Raw genomic sequence first — 20,134 nt, 5'->3', positions numbered from 1 at the left:
TCCCCAACATTTGAAATGTTTGCACGAGCACGCAATGGCAAAGCCAAACTGTTGTAAATGTTTCTAAAAGTTATCAAACTTTTAAAAGGGAGTTAGGGGTTCAGGTAAGTATTGTCATACCTCATCCCCATACTCTGATTCTTCTGAGGACTTGGCAGGTCTTCTGAAGAGGTTCCAAGGTCACTTTGCTGCTGTCAGCTTCAGCCCTTGATGCCCAGGAGTTGCAGGTTCAAGCACTTCTGCAGTCAGCAACAACTGCTGGTGCAAGGTCTTCAGGTTGGAGAATGCAGAAGAACTCATTACAGGGCCCCTCTCAGCAAAGGACTGAATGCAGGAAAGCTGTTTCGGATGACGGAAACCAATGCACAGCAATTCAGGAGGACACACTTGCCCCGGTCAGACTTCGCAGCCTATCTCTGATCCCTTTGATGCTGGAAACACGAAATCTGGCAGAGGTGGGTCTTGTTGCACAACCAGGCCTCCACACAGAATGACAAAGTCTGCAGCACTGTAGCCCAAACTCTGAGCTGGTCAGCCACTTGATGATAACAAGTTAGAAAAGTGGCAATAAAGTAACAAGACTAAGGAAACAATGTTTCCCAGTACTGACAGCCTGAAGGACATGTCAGTTTTCCCTTATGCCCAATGAACAACATTCAGTGTAGTTGAAGCTGAAGGTTTCACTGCACTGCTAAAAGAGCAGGAAGGATTCAAAAATAAAAGCAAAAGGTTTGGGGGTCCATAAAAATGGAGGAAAGGGTGCTGCAAAGAGAAATATTTCCTAACAGTCTCAGACAAAGGCAAAAACTCAATCTTGGCAATATCAAGGGAAGTCCATACCAAATAACAGGGATGCATTTACAAATCAGGTGCAGGCAACTCCCTGAAAATCCCAATCAAAGGCCATGATTACGCCCCAAAAGTACACCAATAGCACCCACAAGACAATGCCCCACAGGAGTGATAATAACACAAATAAAAGTGCAGTAATATCTCAACAGCACCACATGCATGTGCATCAAATACAGATCGATCGTAGACAGCAGCACAAGAAATGCAGGTGCGGTGAGGCAAGAAAGCTTATACACACAGATGCCGCTGCATGTAATACCGCCATGCCAACCTCTCTTTACACACTTCCAAACCCGGACAATTCCTGCTTCATACTCATCTGGACATTAATCACACTCATCATTGATCTGCAAATAAACATCATTCTGCCAATTGCTGACCATTCAACAACAGAGCCGGAAACTGCAAACTCACCCTGCAAATGAAAATGAGATCCTTGAGTATCCACTGATGTCAGGCTCAGAGGGCATGCTTCCATGGTCAGGTGGCAGCATTGCCACATCTGTCACACCTGGTCCTGTCTCAATGCATCAGTCAGCTGCTCCACCCATGTATTTATGCCCACTGCTCCAAAAGAGCAAAAATACACTACACCAAATCGCACACAACCGCCGCAAAGCAAAAGTCGTCATGCTACACATACGTGCACTCGTAATATCTCAAGGTGGAACCAGCGGACCCGATTCTTCAGCTTACTGATCCGTGTATGGATATAGGTTGCACCGGGGGAGGGCACAGACAATTGGCTCACTACACTGACTGGCATGCTACATCAAGGTGTGGGTGTCTGTCAGCGTTAGAGGGCCCCCACTGTTCCCTGGGGTCACATTTAGGGCAGTAGCCATAGCTGTGAGGTTCTGTTGAACAATCTGTATTGTCTGTGCATGTTGTGTTGCCCTCTCGTCTGCGGGCTAAGGCAAACATCTTCAGCTCTATAACTGCATTGTGAAAGAGAAACCTGAGATTTGATTTTACTTTCCTACCCAGGGTATACAATACCTAAGGAGCAGCAGGGTGGAAATAGCTGGTGGCCCCTTCCAAAATGGTGTCCTCAATAGTATAAGCTATTTTTGATGCTGTTAAGGTCTACCTGATTGTTAAGCAAGGTGTTGCGTGGGTGCTGTGTACCTGTTTGTCCTGTTGGTAATGATGAATTATCCAGGCTGTCGATTATGGTAATCTTGTCGTCAGTGTGACGCGTGGAACCAATCCAAAACTCCCCAGGATGTGACTAGGAAGTTCTGAATCACCTCGACACGCCACGGGATGGCTCTTCCCAGATTCTCGTGTTACAGGAACAGTGCAAGCAGTGACTGGGAAGGCAAGGAACTGTAATCACGGGGACTACAGGAACGAAGCACAGTTCAGAACAAAACCGCATTAAAACACAGAGATTTGGCATTATTCAGGAAGCTCAATAGCTCTAGATCAGAACAGCAAGCCTTGGTTGTCATAGGAAACGGTGTACCACACACGTGCAGAGTGTGGGACACAGTCTTCTGCACATGCGCTGTCTCGTAAAAATGATTGCACCCAAAGGACTCTGCGACCATGCAGAGCGGACCCGTGTTGAGCACCAATGGGGCTATAGCCGCAAAGATGGGGCCAGTGGCAGTGTCCACGTGATGCAAAAGAGGGCCGACGGATAAAACACTGGAGGTAGGCAAGCGGGAGCCCCATGGAGGGGTTCTGTTACACTTACTTATAGAGATACTGCAAAAGCCCTAAGGATGTTGAAGAGGGAAGCTAATTGATATGATAATGGCATTTATAACGTATACAAGTGTTTCAAGGCACAAATTAAAATGTTAACCCAAACCAGGCATCAGCGGTAGTGGAGGATGGCCTGAAACTGGTGCCCCTCCACCTTCCCATGTGTTTGGGGACGATGGGAGGGTAGTGGGCCCCATAGATGGATTCCTCAAGATCAGAGAAGTGATGGCTCTCCATACATTTGGGAATACAACTCCCATAAGACCTCACCATTGAGTATGCTGACTAGGGTGTTGTAGTCCAAAACATCTGGAGAATCAAAGTTTGTAGACCTCTTGTATAACCAAACCCAGTGGATCAAATGAGCAATGCAGGTAACCTCCTAACATGATCAAAGTGCATATTTCAGTTACAAACTCTGTGCCAGTTTGCCATGATTAAAAGTATAACTCTGTTGTTGTAACAAGTATCCTGTGTGTGGTTATTATTTGGGTATAAATGGACAGCAAAGTACAGATTTGGATTGATTGAATTTGAAGAAAGGGAGAAAACTGTGCTTACCTCAACTGTAACCACTTCAACTGAGACATTTGGCGGAATGGGCAGGTTGGGCTGGAAGTGCTTTCCTATTGCAACCAGAAGATGTAAAGTGGCCAGCAAATCCTTGCTCAAAACCACTAGATTTAAAGAGAAAGAACATCATCATTGTCACAAGACGAAATGTAATGAAAGAGGACATTGCTAAACCCAACACATTGCTACAGGAGCACGTAAAAATCTGCATCCGGATGCGTCCTTCACGGCAGAGGAAGAAAATACTGAAAGAACATGTGTCCCAGTCCAAGGCGGCTACTGTGCACCACACCTATAGCTCAATACATGTTGGCTGAACATCTGAGAAGGCACTCAGTGATGGAATGAATGAATGCCAGACACGAACAAACAGTGGGGCACAGAGTGCAAGACTCCCTCTGCTATTCGCAAACGCGTGCCAAACCTATTGCTCATTTTCTGTGTTGAGTTAGTAAGGAGGACAAGATGTTTGGTAGTGCAGTACGTTTCTTTTTAAGTTTAGCTTACTCATCTACGCCAGGAAAGAATGTACTCAACTGGCCTGCACGTGCCACCTAAAAAGGATGTATACTAATTGACCTTTTCACAATTGATTGCAGGAGAATTAACCTTTTCACAATTGATCGTGAAATGAAGGTCAATTAGGACAAATATGCGGGGGCGAACCCCCCCCCGCAACCCTCCACTCAATCCAACCCCCCCGCTACCAAATCCCATTATATTACTTATTTCCCCAAACCCACCCCACACATATATATAAAAGTAAAATAAGGTAAAGGTCAATTGTGAAGAAGGTCAATTAGGGCCACTTTTATTAGGTCAATTAGGACAAAGGGTCAATAATAAAAGGTCAATTTGGGTAGTACCCCTAAAAAGGCGCCAGCAGATAAATAAATACTCACCATAGGGTCACAACTATTCGCTTAGGTCAGGAAGTGGAAGGCCAATCGGGGACCATTATTTTCATGCCACTCACTCTCCTAGGCTCATTTGCTTTTTTACAGGCTACTTGCACCACTCCCACTCACAAAATGTTCCTTCTTACATCCCGTGTGGCTCACTTATAAAATCATAGTATAGAGCTTCAACATAAAACGTCCAGCTGAAGTAACACATGAGGCTCTATGGTAGTGCTATGCAATTATGTTCTCTCTGGAATGCGTGGTACACCAGCTGTGTGGGAATGTGGGCCTCTGAGATTCGCATCTTTTCACTGTCTTTAGGGCTCCCCCAAATAGGATTAATATGAGGCAAACGCAGAGGTTTACATTTTAAAAGATTTCCGGTATCCCAATGGTAATTCCGGCCAGGATTGCCAGAATTACCAGTGCCGGTAATTCCATTATTTATTTGTCGGTGGGGGCCTGATTTACCTCCAACTGTTCATTGGAGGTAAATCAGTGCCCCCACAGACAAACCTTTGTTTTGCTGGTCTGGGAAAATAGCCACTGGTAGAATTAATTCCTCCTCTCCTCCTGGAAGATCCCATGCCTGGGTTTGAGGGGACATATGTGCCTGCATGTTAGGCCTGAACGACGGCAGAAGTTAGGGCTGTGTGGTAGCTGGATAGGTCCAAACCTACCACCATGAAGAAGCTCATCACCTGAGCTGCTGTACAGGCACAGTCTTTTGTTAGGGTCCTGAATCTAGTCCCTCACACCCAGTCCTGGCCTACCTGCATGATGACTCACTACAGGCTCATGCCTAAGAGGACCTTTCCTGCAGCCTCTTCTCTCTCCTATACTCTTGCTCACATCTACCTCCTCGACCCTTTGCCACATGCTTTTACCCTCCACCTCTGTTCCACTGACTCACCTCAGCCTTTTGGAGAATGGCTCACTCTTGAACGGTCCTCTTCTCCAGCCTCCCACTGATTGTTCTTTCCTGCTCCTCCACTCTATTTCAGACATCCTCCTCACAGCACTCCTTTGCCTTTGGGCTGATGTCACCAACCTCCTTCCAGATGTTCCTCCTCTACCTCAAGTCCTCTCCCAACCTCCACATGATGCACTCATCTCCTCCAATCTTTTCATGAACACATTCCTCTGCTTCTCTCTTGATGTCTCCTTCCACCTTCTTTGTACTCCTTCCTCTCCTCCAGCCACCACACTTCTGATGCGTGTTCTCACCACTGCCTTAGATCTCTGTCTCTTTCAAGCTCACTCTGTCTCCCTCACTCATTTTCACTCTACTTCCTCTTGTCCAGCCTCAATTTCCTTCTGTCTTTACCGCCAGCTATCTCCACAGCTCCTTCTGCACTGCCAAACAACCCACACAATAGTCAAATTGCCAGCAGCTTATATAGCTGGCTTTGCCCACTGCTGGGGACAACCCTTGCATAACTAAACTGAGGTGCTCACACCTATTAGTCTTGCAATCAGATTAATTAGGCTGTGATTGTCCAGAGGTTCTCTGTTGCCTCTATGACTCCAACCCTCTCTGTGCAGAACTGTGTTAGAAGCATTGATTTTGGCAAGTCACCAGTTTGGGATTCGTGAGGAATCAACGGTATTCGTCCTTTCTCCGCAAAGGGGAGCCTCTCCCTGTGGGGTGAGGGACATGAGCCTGCTCTGCAAGACCCTGCCTGGGGGTCTGGGCAAGTGAGACCACACCGGGACTCCCATTCCCATGAGGAATTCCATAGACCATCCACCATAATGGCACATATGGGATTGCCAGGTGTAAAAATCATTGAAAGCTCCAGGGTCTCCATTGAAGACAAAACTAAAATATCCCAGTATGCACACAAGGGAGGATCTGTCTCTTTAAAGAGAGACGTACATTTACCTGAGGAGGCTGGTACAAGAGAGCACACAGTTTTGAGGTGAAACGCAACCAGAAAGAAAACCGAAAAGAAAAGCAGGGGAAGCCCCCTGATGAGGAGTAGGCAGAGGCAAGGAGAGCCGCAGAGCTTGCGACTTTCGTAGGAGTTCTAGCCAGCAAAGGAAAATGCGAGAAGCTCGGACAACACTGAAACCACCAAGCAAGAGAGACCCTGCAACCCGTAGTCCAATGCATTCAGGTAGAGGAAGAGAACAGAGTAAGAGACACCGACGCCAACAGGGATATGAGCAGCTGAATAGAGGAGTAGAGGAAGAGGAAGGATAGCTTGGGGAGGAAGGATAGCTCAGGGGCAATGCATTTGTCTTGGAAGCAAGACAACACAGCGCAACAAAGGTTTGAATCCTGATCCCGCACTTGGAAACCACTCATTGGTATTAAGCACATTATAAATTAACAATAAAAATAAAATAAACCCGAATGAGCTGTGAGCCTGAAAGCATTCCCCTGCAAAGACAGAGGTAACGGAGAGAACGGGAGTACTGGGAGGCCACCGGGGCATCGCTATGAAAGAGGAGAAACTCGTCTCAGTGAAATTAATGAGATGCTGAAAATAACACAAGTGAAGTGGAACTGTGTGAATGTAACCACCAGAATAACGAATAAGCCTGAGAGAGAAGGTATCAAGTAACGGATACCAAGAGAAACTCATCCCAGTGAAAGTGACAAATTCCTAAATATAAAGCCTGTAAGGTTAAACTGTAATAAAGTGATCCAGAGAATAGTGAATAAACATGAAAGAGAAGGTGTTAAGAACTGGATACAAACACCCCGCGAGGAAGGGCAGGAATCTAAATGGGAACAGAAGTCAAGGGAAATAGGACAGAGAGGAAGTGATCAAACGGTGCCACGCCAGGAAAGGGGAAGGCTCACGTTGCTACAAAGGGTAGTCAACCTAAAAGGCCTGGAGTTACAGAGATCAGAAAGGCCTCTAACAAGGGGAGAGACTATAAGAAAGAGAGTTACAAAGTCTTATGTAATAACTATCCCAAGAGCAAACCTAAGTACATTATAAAAGAACTAAAGAACCTTGTTCAGAAGGTGACAAGAGACTATCTGAAGATACTATTAGTAACGAGAACTATGGAACACATAGAGACAGTGCTATGAGAGAGCAACCAGAAGGAAGAGATATTTTCCTAGTATAATTTAAGTTAGTCAAATAGTGGTAGGGTCAGTTAGAATTCATTTTGGATAGAGGACTGCTTCATTTTGGATGTTGTGATGACTGATGAGCACCTTGAATTAATTACGCAGGAAGGAAAACCCCAATAGCGATAGGAATAGGCCGTATGCTTACATTAAATCACACTCAAAATGTCCTGGTATACCAGGGTGTCGAGGGGTAAACCCTAGTGGGACATCGTTTCAGAGAGGCATATACGTCTACCAGTTCCTTCATGGGTTAGTTAAAGGTTAACAATAAGGTGGCAATGTTGGATTTGGCTGGGCTGGCTTACATTGAAAGATTGCATTCTATTGCATATTGGTACAGGGAAGGCCTTGGTCACCCATACTTAGCCCCTGCCCTAAGGCAGAAGACTGCCATATGAAGCCAGCTTTGGATATTGTCCAATTAAGGGGTACATCTCCCAACTCCGACATAGGTGGCACAGTGCATTTTCCTCTGGCACTCCCTTCGCAAGCCTGACACGGCATGAAAGGCACATTGCACTTTTCTGCTGCACTCACTTCACAAGAGGCATGGGCATGAGACCACACTGTTTTTTCTTGCTGCAAGTCCAATCCGACTTCGGGGGGTATATCAGACACTCCCACAGCACTCATGCAGCAAGTCGCTCCATCAGAGAGACACTCTTTCTCTTGCAATACTTGTACAGTGCATCCACTGCCGATACCGACACCGCATTAATGTCCCTGGAGTGCATGCCCGCTCCAGGGAAATCCTACTGCAGGAAAAGCACCTGCAGGGAAATGACAGTATACACCAGCTCGTTCTTAAACAGGGCACAAGCAGAGAATCTGTCTCCACTGCAAATTAAGGACGCACTCTAAAAAAACCTCAGCATATAGTTTCCACCCACCCACTGACAATACAAAACATAATGGCAGATGTGTTGTGCTCAGGGGGTCCACTTTGTCCCGTGCTCAACACGTGGGTGAGGGAGATTTGGGAACAATTATTTTTTTATTGAAACCCTATCCCACACTCTTTCTGTAATTAGTTGTAAGAATTTACCAATAGGTTTTTCTTAGTATAGGCACTTTTATTTGACATGACGCCACTAGGACTGCCTATTTTTCATTTGATGGTCGACGTTTGCTCTCATCTTACATTTAGGCAGTGCTTTAAGTGGGGTAAGAAATTGAGGGGGGGCCCTCGTTTGGGGGCGTGGCTTTCATTGGGGGCGTGGCCTAAACGTGCACAAATCATAGTAAGGTGCGCAAACAAACACATAAATGTATGTGAGCATGTATATGTTTGTATGCTTACTACTATGGTGTGTGTACTTTTCAAGCCATATTTTATAAACATAGCAATGTTACATATTTCTATGTTTGTAAAAGGTGGCTTGAAAAGTGCACAAACCATAGTAAGTTATGCACACTTGTGTGCTTACCTTACTATGGTTTGTGTACTTTTCAAGCCACCTTTTATAAACATAGATATTTGTAACATGTTTCTATGTTTCTAAAAGATGGCTTGACACTTAGACAATTCAAGGCATCTTTTATAAAGCGTTGATGACGGACAAAACAAACCGCAAGGTGGCTTTGTCCGTCGACAAAGCTTTATAAAAGATGCCTTGAATTGTGCACGTTTCAAGCCGTCTTTTATAAACATATAATAAATATTTCTACCTTTATAAAAGATGGCTTGAAACGTACACAGTTCAAGGCATCTTTTATAAAGCTTTGCCGACGGAGAAAGGCACCTCGGGCTCTGTGATCTATCTGCTCAGAGCACATAGATCACTGAGCCCGAGGCGTCTTTCACCCTCTGCGAACCCGCGGGCTCCGTGATTTAATCTGCATATTAGATCACGGAGCCCGCGGGGGTCAGTGACCTGGGGAGGGAAAACAAAGGGACAGTAACTTCCTCTGATGACCCTGATGAGGGGTCATCAGAGGGAGTTACACTAACTGACAGAAGTGCCGCCAGCCTCAACTTTGCTGTGGCTGGCTGGCACTTCTGTCAGCTTGGCCGACATAATGACGGGCGCATCTCCCGTCGCGGCTGCGGCCGCGGCGGGATAATGCATCCCGCCAATGTTGTGTGGGATGGGGGGCCCCGGCTGGGCCCCGGCTCAGCCCCACTTTCTGGAGACTGCCGGGGCCCGGCCCCGGCAGGCCCCGGCCCACTTAAAGCACTGCATTTAGGTATAGGTTAGGCCTTTTTCCACCCTGCATTCATCATTCAATAAGCATCCCTTAAATCTGGGGAAAAGAACCAAGAAGAAGTCCAGAAAATAAGGGTGCAGTAACCCTTTAAATCCAGAATTGAGTACCAAGGAGAGGAGACTAAGCAGGCCAGAAAAGAAGGGTGCCAGAAACCTATTAAGCCTAAATCTGAGATCTTAGAGGAGGGATTCTGTGAGAGGAAGTGGCACTAAGGGTGTGGGAACCCTTTTAATCCTAAACATGTGCCCACCTGTGGATCCAAGAGCACTCTGACTCCTTTACTGGTCTTGACATAGTACACATGCTCCCTTCTCACTATAATATTTTGCAACTTGACAGGTCTGCCCCTAAAATTGTGGGAGGAGTTGCCATAATGTTTAAGAGCTTGTTGGGCTGCTCTGCTATTCCCCTGACCCATAAGCTACCATGTAAACTACTGTTAGTTAGGATTCAGGCTTATCCTGAGAGCTCAACTCATTTCCTGATAGTTTACCACCAACAGGCTATGCGACCAACCAATTGCTGGATAACTTTGCGCAGTTAGTCACAAATCTCTCCTTGGCACACTCCAAACTAGTCATCCTAGGTGATTTTAACTGACCCTCCTAACAATACTAGTGAGCAGCAAGCTAAAATACTTGTGTCCTCTCTGGCTGACTGCACTTCTACCCTGAGAAATCATAGTCCCACCCATGAGGGAGGGAACCAGCTGGACTTCATTTTCTCTGGGTTTAATGGGCTTTGCACTTTCACTCCTCGGCCCATGTTATGGTCGGACCACTATCTGCTTCCCTTTTCTCTCCTTTCTCTAGTGTCTAGACAAAGACCTAATGTCCCGCTCCAAGATCGTCGACACTGGGCAAAGGTCTGCCCCAACTCTATTCCAAACTTGATCACAGCCCTCACTCGTAAAGGGATAATGGGCAAAAATAAAGACCCCTTTAGAGGTCTGATTGATGCCTTGCAGGAAACGGTTAACACCTTGGCCCCTTCTAGGCTCTCAGCTGGTTGCGCTAAGCCTTCTGTTCCCTGGTTTTCGACAGCACTTAGGCTATTGAAACAACAATGTCGGCAAGCTGAACTGAGATGGCATAGCCATTTTGACCTCTCCGACAAGCTAGCCTACATACAGGCACGCACCACATATCAGACTGCTATTAAAAAAAAAAAGCGAAATCTTGGCATTTTGCTGAGCGCATTTTGGCAGCTTCCTGTTCAGCCAGTGAACTGTTTCAAGTTGCAAAGAAATTGACCACCCCAGCACACCCTCCTTTGAAGACCCTACAAACAAAAGCACATTAAACATTGCCTCTTTCTTTAGGGACATTTGCAACACCCGGGACCTGATAAGTATCGGAAGGTTCAGATTCTGTAGATACCCATCCTCTAATTCTTGAGGCCAGGGAGACACAGACCAGTGTCTTTCGGTTCAGCAGTGACAGACTTTATGGTCTCCTCTGATATGATATGACATTTATAACACACCTATACACAAGTGTTTGAAGGCACGACGAGGCAAGCGAGGGGAAACAAAGGGAGGAGAAAGACAACGATCTTACTAGGCCAAGTGACACTGAGATTGCGCAAGTGCATGGGGAAGGGGAAGGGAAAAGTGCCAGGGGCAGGGGAGGAAGGGCAACTGCAGGAGACAGGATCAAAAACAAGTAGGGTGGCAGTGCAAGGGTTAAGTACAGACAAGTGTTTGATAAATGCAGGTAAAATGACTGTAGGCTTGCAAATACAGACCCAAGTGCAAGGGTTGCCAGGAGGCAGCGCAGGTCTGCAACTGGGCGGGCAGGGACCTGGGCCCGAAGTTCAGAGGGTAGCCAGGTCACCAGTGCAGTATCAGACAGGAATCAGGAGAGAAGAGGAAGAGAGAAGGCAGAAGCAAAGAGGAAAGTCTTGAGATGCTTCTGGAACAAGAGATGGTTCTGCTCAAGTTTCAGAGAGGCAGGGAGGCTGTTCCAGGGGAGGTGCTAGCCAGAGAGAGAGATCTACCCCCAACGTCATGCTTGGAGAAGCGCCTGAGCCTCAAGGAGTTGGAGGTGGAGGAGCGAAGAGCTCGAGTAGGAAGATATTTCTGAAGAGAGCATTGGAGGTATTACGGTCCCAGGCCCCAGAAGGCCTTGTGGACAACGATGAGGGTCTTGAACTTGACCTTTGCAGCCACATGGAGACAATGGAGAGATTTCAGGGCTGGAGAGATACGATCTCTGGGATTGAGGGCAAGGACAAGTCTTGCAGTCCTGTTCTGGATGTGTTGTAGAGGACAGAGAGTAGATGCAGGCAGATTTAAAAAGAGGCTGTTGGAGTAGTAAAGCCTAGAGAGAACCCGAGCACTGGAGACAGAACTTCTGGGGGAAGATGAGGAAAGGTAGAATACCTCTGAGGAGGTACAATTGGTAGTTTGACCTTTTAGAGATGTTAGAGATGTGAGAAGAGAAGGAGAGTGTGGAGTCGAAGATGACCCAGAGGTTCTTGGCCTCACAGGTGGGAGCAGGAGGATGGCCCAGGGAGGCCGCCCAGAGAGTGGCAGGGAAAGAAGGTGCAGGTATGCCGATGAGGAGGATCTCTGTCTTACTAGCATTCAGGCAAAGATCATTGGTGGCACACCACTCCTGGATTACAGACAGAGCCTGAAATCGAGCTGAGTGTCGTCCACATAGCACTGAAATTTGGAGCAGAGATCAGCAATGCAGTGGGCGAGAGGTGCCAAGTATTGATTGAATAACCAGGGAGAAAGGTTAGACCCCTGGAGAACACCACAGGCGGAGAGAGAGATAGAGGAGAGGAAGGACCTGAGTTGGACCTGGGAGGGTCGGTCAGAGAGGAAAGAAGTCAGCCAGGCCAGAGCCTGATCAGTGATACCCAGGTTATCATGGAGCCGGTTGAGCAGGGTGGCATGGTTGTCCATGTCAAAGGCAGTAGAGAGATCAATTAAGATGTGGACAAAGGGGAGATTAGCATCAAAGGTTAGAGAGCAGGTCTTCACGGATGTTCAGGAGAGCAGTTTCCATGCTTCTGGATGCTCTGAAGCCAGGATGATGGTCATGGAGGCAGCCAACAGATTCAGTGTAAAGAGTAAGCTGGGAGATGGCCAGCTTTCCCGGGAGTTTGCCCAGGAAAGGATTGATAGAGATAGGGCGATAGTTAGAGATCGGGTGATAGCTAGCCAGACAGGAAGAGTGAGCTGAGGGTTTCTTGAGAAGAGGGTGCACAAGAGAGTGCTTCAGGGGGGAAGGGAAGGTTCCAGTGGCAAAATAATGGTTGCAGAAGTCAGAAAAGGATGGACCGAGGGTGTCAATGTGGTCCTTGATGGTTTTGGAAGAACAAGGAAGAACCTGTTTTGACAAGGCTTTCATAGATCGGACTTCTCTTGAAACCTCGGTGGTGGTGAAGAGAGGAAAGGCAGAGAAGGGAGGGGGTGGCCACAGAGGGGCCAGAGGAAGAGCAGAGAGTGGAGGGAGAAGTGGGAGAGGACGGGAGGGTGGACAGGATGTCCTGGGTTTTAGAGATGAAATGAGAAGCCATGCCGTGCAGAGGGCCTGGGAGGGGACAGGAGAGGTAGTGACTGTGGCAGGATTGGCCAGCTCCTTGCAGATTTTAAAGAGTTCAGCAGAGTTGTTCGATGCCGCAGAGATGCAGGCTTGGATGTGAGCTCTCTTCTTAGTGAGTACAGAGTCGGTATTGTCTTTGGAGCAGGCAGCAGGTAAGATTGTCAGAGGATGTACAAGATGCCAACCATTTCCTATCAGTCACCCTACACTTGCATTTAAGGGTGACGAGGTCTGAATCATACCAGGAGTTACACTTGGTTTTAGGCTTCATGCGTATCCTCATGACAGGGGCAAGTACATCAAGAGTTTCAGAGATAGCAGGGTGGAGCATGGAAAGGGCTGTGTCAGGGTGTGAGTCACCCAGAGGTGCAGGAAGGGGAGAGAAAGAGGTGGCGAAAGCCTCAACTGACACACGCTTCATGGGTCGAATGACTGAGAAGGTGGGTGGCAGTGTGGGGGTCGGCTTGGCTTGAGGGGTGGAGAGAGAGAGATGAGAGGAGAGGAGAAAGTGGTCACTCCAGGAGAGAGGAGTAGTGAGAGGGTTAGAGAGGGGGAGCTTTGAGGAGATCAGAGTATTGATAGTGTGCCCTACAGAGTGAGTCAAGCCAGAGGGAAGAATAGTGAGAGAGAGAGAGAGAGAGAGAGACAGAGAGAGAGAGAGAGAGAGAGAGACAGAGAGAGAGAGAGAGAGAGAGAGAGAGAGAGAGAGAGAGAGAGAGAGAGAGAGAGAGAGAGAGAGAGAGAGAGAGAGAGTCGCAAAGGTCGTGAAAGGGTCCCGTGGCGGGACAGGAAGCATCCAGGTGGATGTTGAAGTCTCCAAGCGGGAGTTGAGTGGTCAAGGCCAGGAGGGAGGAAGAGAGGCTACACCCTCACTGGAAGGTTGGATCTGGGCATGCAGAGGATCTTGTAGCCATCAGGGAGCAGAGTGTCAAAGCTTGTGACAGAGCTGGCAGTGAACCAAGTCTCAGTAAGACTAAGACCAAGGACATCAAGGTCAAGTTCTTCCAGGAGACGGCAGATGTCAGAGGAGTGTTTGACAGCTGAGCGAGAGTTAAGAGTGGTGAGGTGGAGAAGGTAGCCATCCTTGAAAGACTTCCGGGGGGGGTACAAATCAGAGGTACTCCATGCGGAAGTGTAGAAGGGCCCGAGGGGGGACAGAGGAGAGGGAAGGAGAGGGCAAGGTAGCCAAGGAGGAGGAAGAGGGTGCCTGAGAAGTTGCAGAGTGGGAGGCATGGAAGCCAAAGAAGGGAGAGAAGGGACAGCAGGAGAGGAAAGGAAATGAATATGGCGTGGTAAGTGTCTATCAAAGAAGAGGAGGTTGGCCTGAGGGCCTTGGACCAAGACGGTGCCATTCAGGTAAACATTAATTATGACCTTCGAGGAGTGGAAGGAAGCCAGGAGGGCCTCCCATCGAGTGCCACCATTAATGGGAGAGTAAGACAATGGAGAGCGCACAGAGACCATATGAAGAGTCCATAGGTCTGGCAAAGGAACAACAAAAAGGATGTCACTGAGGGTCTGTCAGGAGGAAGCGCTGGTGAAGGTATCAGCGATAGGGAGGTCTGGGTTGGAAACCAGGATATCCTTTTTTAACTTCTACCTGCCAGACTTAGTGAGAAGGGCAGAAGGGCAGGATAGTCGATAGAAAAGCAGTTGGAGGAGATAGGACAAACAGAGAGCACCATAGATAGTGCAGAGGAGGGGGAAGAGGAGAGAGGAGAGGGGTGTGGGTAGGGGGACAACACAAGGGAGTACAAGAAGAAAAGACGGACTGCGACAAGAGAAAGTGGTAAATAGATAAGCTAAACTGAACTAGATGGAGGGCTAGGCAGAGAGCACAAAGGAACAAAGGCAGTATGATGAACAACAACCAGGTTAGCAGGGCAACAAGAACCTAGAGCAGTCAAGGAAAGAGAACCTGGAGGAAGGAAGAGCACAACAGTATAAAGACAATTCACAGCAAAATACAGAACAGATGGCGGAAGAAGACCTAGAAGAGAGAAAAAACAAAGTAGAACACAGAGCAGGACACATCAATAATAACAGGACAGTTGACACGGGAACCTAGAGGAAGGAAGAGAGCAGCAGAAAAACACAGAGCAATATGGGCAAAACAGAACAGTCGATGAAGAAACCATAGCAAGGAGAGAGCACAGCAGACACAGAGCAAAACACCAAGGAGAGAGAAGTGGTAAGGGGAGGGTGGGGGAAAGGGCCAGCAGGGGAGAACAGACACTCGGGGGAAAGGGGGAGTGTGGGTATTGGCGAGCTGGAGAGGGAAGGCGCGAATCAACACGATCAAGGAATCGTGAGGGGACACGCGGGCAAAGGACAAGCTGTGCGTGTAACCAAGGATGCCTGGTGCGAGGAACCAATGCACCGGAGGATTGTGAGGGACAACATGGGCTGGGAGGCACAGGCGCAAAGTAGCCAAGGACAGAGAAGGCGCTGGGGCACAGGTGATCACGGGGATGCGAGGGACAATGAAGGCCAAGGATGCGTAGAGCGAATAGGGAAAAAGGATGCAGAGGTGCACGCGACCACGCAAAAAGGGTGGGCCAAGGACAGAGTGGGGTACATGCACCATGCTCATGGGAATGCAAGGGACCACGCATGCCAAGGACGCGCAGAGCAAGCAGATAGGGATGGAAGAGACGTAGAGGCACACACGATGAAGAGGGGTCACGCACATTAGGAACGCGCAGCGCATGCAAAGCCAAGGATGGAAGTGCTGCAGATGCGCACGCGAAAGGTAATGCGAGGGACCACACAGGAAGAGTACGCGCAGAGCAAGCAGGAAGGGATGGAAGGGGCGCTGAGGTACAAGCTATCGAAGACTGTGAAGGGGCCATATACGTCAGGAAAGCACAGCGCGTGCAAAGCAAGTGGCGTGAACATGCATGTGTAAGGGAATGCAAGGAACTACGCAGGGGTAGGACCAGGAAAAGGGGGTGGCTGGAAGGGGAATAAGGGGAACTCAACGAGGGGCGAGAGGGGGCAGCGTCGGAGGGGGGCAACAGGGAGTCGCGCCCAGCAAGGGCAGGGGCCGGGGCAGAGGTGAAGGTTACAGGGGACGCGATGGGGAAAGGCTCAGGAGAAGAGCTAAGAGGCACAAGCAGCTATCTCCCTAACTCCTTACCTGGTGGCCGCAGACAGGAGGGTGAATCATCCGCACTCACTTTCTGCGCCGCAGACCCCTTCGTCTCCAAACACCTGCTTTGCTCAACACTGCAGCCTTGTCCTGTGAGGGCTTTCTGTACTGTTGAAACTTAGATCTGCCTCCCCTATCGACCCCATCCCTCTTCGTATCATCCAAGCAGCTTTCAACAAGTTCATATATTTGTTTACTGCTGCACTTCAACATTCCTTTTTGATTGGGCATATTCCCAGGCCCCTTAAACATGCAGAGATCGAGCTACTACTAAATAAAGCACATCTTGGACCAGCAGTTGTAGAGCACGATCATCCTATCTCACTACTCCCAGTCCTCACGAAACTAATGAAGTCAATTGTGACCCCTCAATTTTCTGCCTTTCTGGAATCTAACCACCTTCTTCACCCTTTTCAGTCAAGCTTCCCTCCGGCATGGGGACAGAATATGTGATGGGTGCTTGCATGGATGATATTGCTTTGATTCAAGACCATGGAGAGGTGGGTGCCTTGATTCTCCCTGACCTCTCTGTGGCCTTTGATACTATTGACCATCAGAACTTGCTCCATTGTCTTTAGAAGGTGGGATTTCAGGCATCCCTTTGGGATTGTTTACCTCTTTCTTGTCAGACCGGGTTCAAACAGTCTCCCTTCCGCCTTTCACATCTTTTCCCATTGTTTTGAAATGAGGGGTCTCCTAGGGGTCTGCCTTCTCTCCCCTTTTATTTAATTTATATATGCAGGCTGTGGCTAATTTGATTACTGGCCATGGGGTAAAATATTACTCATATGCTGATGACACAAAGATCATTTTCCGCCCAGATCCTTTTCCGCCTTAATGTCCCGTCGTCTGACCCTGCCTCTAAATTGAAAGACTGCCTATCTGTGATCAGAGAGTGGATGGCCAATAATTGGCTTAAACTCAACAGAGATAAAACAGAGATCCTCTTGGTTGGCTCTAACAGCATAGGAAGGTCTTGGACCTGCGACTATTGACTAGTCTCCCTGGGCCCCTGTCCTGAGCCCACTCCGATAGTGAAGAGATTAGGGATTATAGTTATGGCCACCGGCTCCAAAGAGACCCAAATCTCTGCGGTTTGCCAATCGGGTTACACCAAACTAAAAGTTTAGAAAACAGTCTTACCTTTCCTGACGTTTGATTCTAGGACAAAAATGGTTACTGCGTCCATTATGGGTTCCATAGACTGCTGTAACGGCATCTACCTTGGCCAACCTGAGGCTCTACTACAACATTTACAGGCCTTTCAGAACACAGCAGCTCGTCTCGCTCTGAGAGCCCCCAGACTATCACATTCTCTGAACTTACTTCACCAACTGCAATGGCTCCCCATTAGGAGCTGAGTTAAGTTCAAAATCCTCTGTCTCATTCATCGAGCCATTCACAATTCAGGGCAGAATTCTTATGGTCTAGGTTGTAGGCTTGTGCCCTATAATTCTAGTAGGCTGCTTCGTTTTGCTAATCAATCCCTGCTATGTTCCCGCAGATTCCGCCGTGCCAGGGCTGGAGGAAGATCTTTCACGGTGCAAGCCCCTCTGCTCTGGAACACCCTGCAACCCAACCTCTGCAACATTTCCAAATACCTTCATTTCCAGAAAGTCTTAAAATCTCGTCTGTTTTAGACCTGTTTTTGGATTGGTCCTCATCTCTCACCCACTAGTGCCTTGATGCCTTTTGGTCTTTGTTTACGCTGTACAAATGTCTATGCAATGCAATGCAATATGGTTTACAGTTACACTGCTCATTTGTTATTTTGGTCAACTTGATCTATATTCCCAAAATAAAGAATAGCCTTGCACTGCATTTTCTTCCTTGGCCTGGTCTTTGATTCCTGTCAACTTTGGGACACTCCCATGTCCCATGGGTCACTCTGCTCTAAGCATCCGGATAATCCATCTTCCCGCCATCCCGACCCTGTGCTCCCAAGCTACCTGCCTGCTCTCCTCCAAGTCACCTCCTCCTTAACCTCAGTCACATCATTTCCTCTGCTCCAGCCACCTCCAAAACAACTCACTCCTCTTCTTGGCCTCTGCCCTCTCCAAACTCCCAACCTGGTCTGCTAAGCCTGCCCTCATTCCTATAGGCCTGTCCTATCCCGCTGGGACCTCGTCAAACTTTTTTCTAACAGGTGTGTTCAAGAATTGGTTGCCACTTGTGATTGGTGTGTTTGAATGTGCAGGTGGTGTATGAGGCACTAATGCAGATCTCTTAAAGGGGCCATGATTTTAGTTAGGTCCTTGTGGAAGTTCCTACACGCCCTTGGGAGATGGTGGGGTTGAGCGCCACAGTCATGGTAACATTGAATGGACTGCAGTGCCAGGCCCCTAGATCAACCTATCGCTTACCCTTAGAGCAAGGCAGGGCCTCGTCATCACACTACCTGACCCAAGTTTCATTGTTGGCCCTTCTGTTCTCCATTTTAAATGTGATCTGTTACTGTGCCTCAGCTATGTCCAACCCCCAAAGTTTTGCACATTTTCCTGAAAGACTGCATTTAATATTTCAGAAAATCTGCATGTCCATATTTGGAAGGGTGGTAAAGTCCTAACACTGCACATAGCCTCCGCGTATTGGATACGGTAAAGTAATTACCCCATTTGGCAATCTGATGAAAAAGCCCCGCGGATGCATACTGAGGACTCAAGTTTCAAATTGAAACTTTGTTTCACCTCCTACTACACCACTGCTGGAGGGGGGAGCCTCAAGTCTGTGCCTCATACACCACCTGCACAATCAAACACACCAATCAAAATGGCAACCAATCATTGAACACACCGGTTAGAAAAAAGTTTGAGGAGGTCCCAAGTCGCTTTTCCTTTTGCGTTCACGTTCATTATTATTATTTATTTTTGTACAAATCACAACGCGCCCATAGGACTCAGTGCGCTGTGCAGCAAAACAAGACAACAAAACAGAAACAAGACACCAAAAAAAAAACAGAGAAAAAAAACAGAAAAACAATAACGCAGCAATAACGCAGCAAACTAAGTGTCAAATCGGTACGTTTTTTACAGCAGGCTTGGCGCCATCCGGAGAGGCAATGTGAGGCAAAGCAAGTGGCAAAGAATTCCACAAAACTGGAGAACCCGATGAAACAGGTCCGTTGCAGTTTAAAATGATACGTCTCGCGACGATCAGCGTCGTTAGAGTGAGAAATATAGATGGGGCCGAATCGTGCACGCAGTTGTGAGTGAGAGCCAGTGTCTTGTGTGAGATACGTGCCTTGACCAGCAGCCAATAAAGTGAACACCAAGCCGGCGTAACATCATCCAAAGTCCAAAAACGGCTCGCACTGTCGCACAGCATCCTCCCGAAAACCCCGAAGCTTGGCCAGCTGCTGTGATGGCACGCCTGCATGGATGACCTTGCTAATAACGTCGTATGTTTCCTAGCCTTATTAGCCGATTCTTTGTAGTTCACATTTCGTCTTTTCAAATAGATATCTACTATGCACATGCATAGCTAAGCCCACGTGCCCCGTATCAGCTTGCTCTTTCCAATATGGCGTTTACTGGAACATGCGACTGGGGAATTCTGCGTAATGCCTTTCAGAGCACAGAGACGCTCGACTGTAGAAAGATAGTCTTTCTCTTCTGCCATTCAGGTGTCATGTCGCAAATCGTCTTTCGAATATTGAGGAAGCAAAGGTAAAGCCGTTTTTTAAAAACATACATTTCATGCGGCAAAACCCTTGCATCTTCCAATGCACGTTTCATGTATAATTACTTCAACAAAGAGACTGAACTTGTTTCTGGGTATGTTCACCACTGCTAACTGTTGATCAGCCATTGCCCATTTTACAACAACAACAATATCCTCTAAAAAGCCGTGACGCATACGAAGAACGACTGTAAATGAATGTGCTGTTGGGGAGTTGGCCCTTTTACCCCAGAATGCCGCTTGCGAAATGGCTGACCTTGGACAGAAAACTGGAGCATCCGTGCAAAACACTGCACTCTTTACAGGATGGCAAGCTTCTCTTTTTCACCCGAGTATTAACTTAAATGAGTGATGGAGGCAAATGCATAATCTGTGTAGAATAGCATAAGCAAACAGCCTGGTGCTG

The 20,134-nt window shown here is 47.8% G+C and overlaps 1 protein-coding gene across 1 annotated transcript in view; it reads right to left on the bottom strand.

Annotated features, from left to right (window-relative positions):
* Nucleotides 1-20,134, bottom strand: part of PARVG (parvin gamma) — a 475,216-nt gene that overhangs the window by 272,244 nt on the left and 182,838 nt on the right. The window contains exon 6 of the mRNA XM_069628145.1: nt 3,127-3,242. Coding sequence (XP_069484246.1) covers nt 3,127-3,242 — 116 coding nt within the window. The remainder of the gene's footprint in view (nt 1-3,126; nt 3,243-20,134) is intronic.

This window comes from Ambystoma mexicanum, chromosome 12, assembly GCF_040938575.1.
Source record: "Ambystoma mexicanum isolate Mex_15411 chromosome 12, UKY_AmexF1_1, whole genome shotgun sequence".
Lineage (NCBI taxonomy): Eukaryota > Metazoa > Chordata > Amphibia > Caudata > Ambystomatidae > Ambystoma > Ambystoma mexicanum.
The sequence above is the reverse complement of the archived record's forward strand: the minus strand, read 5'-3'. Positions and strand labels throughout refer to the sequence as shown.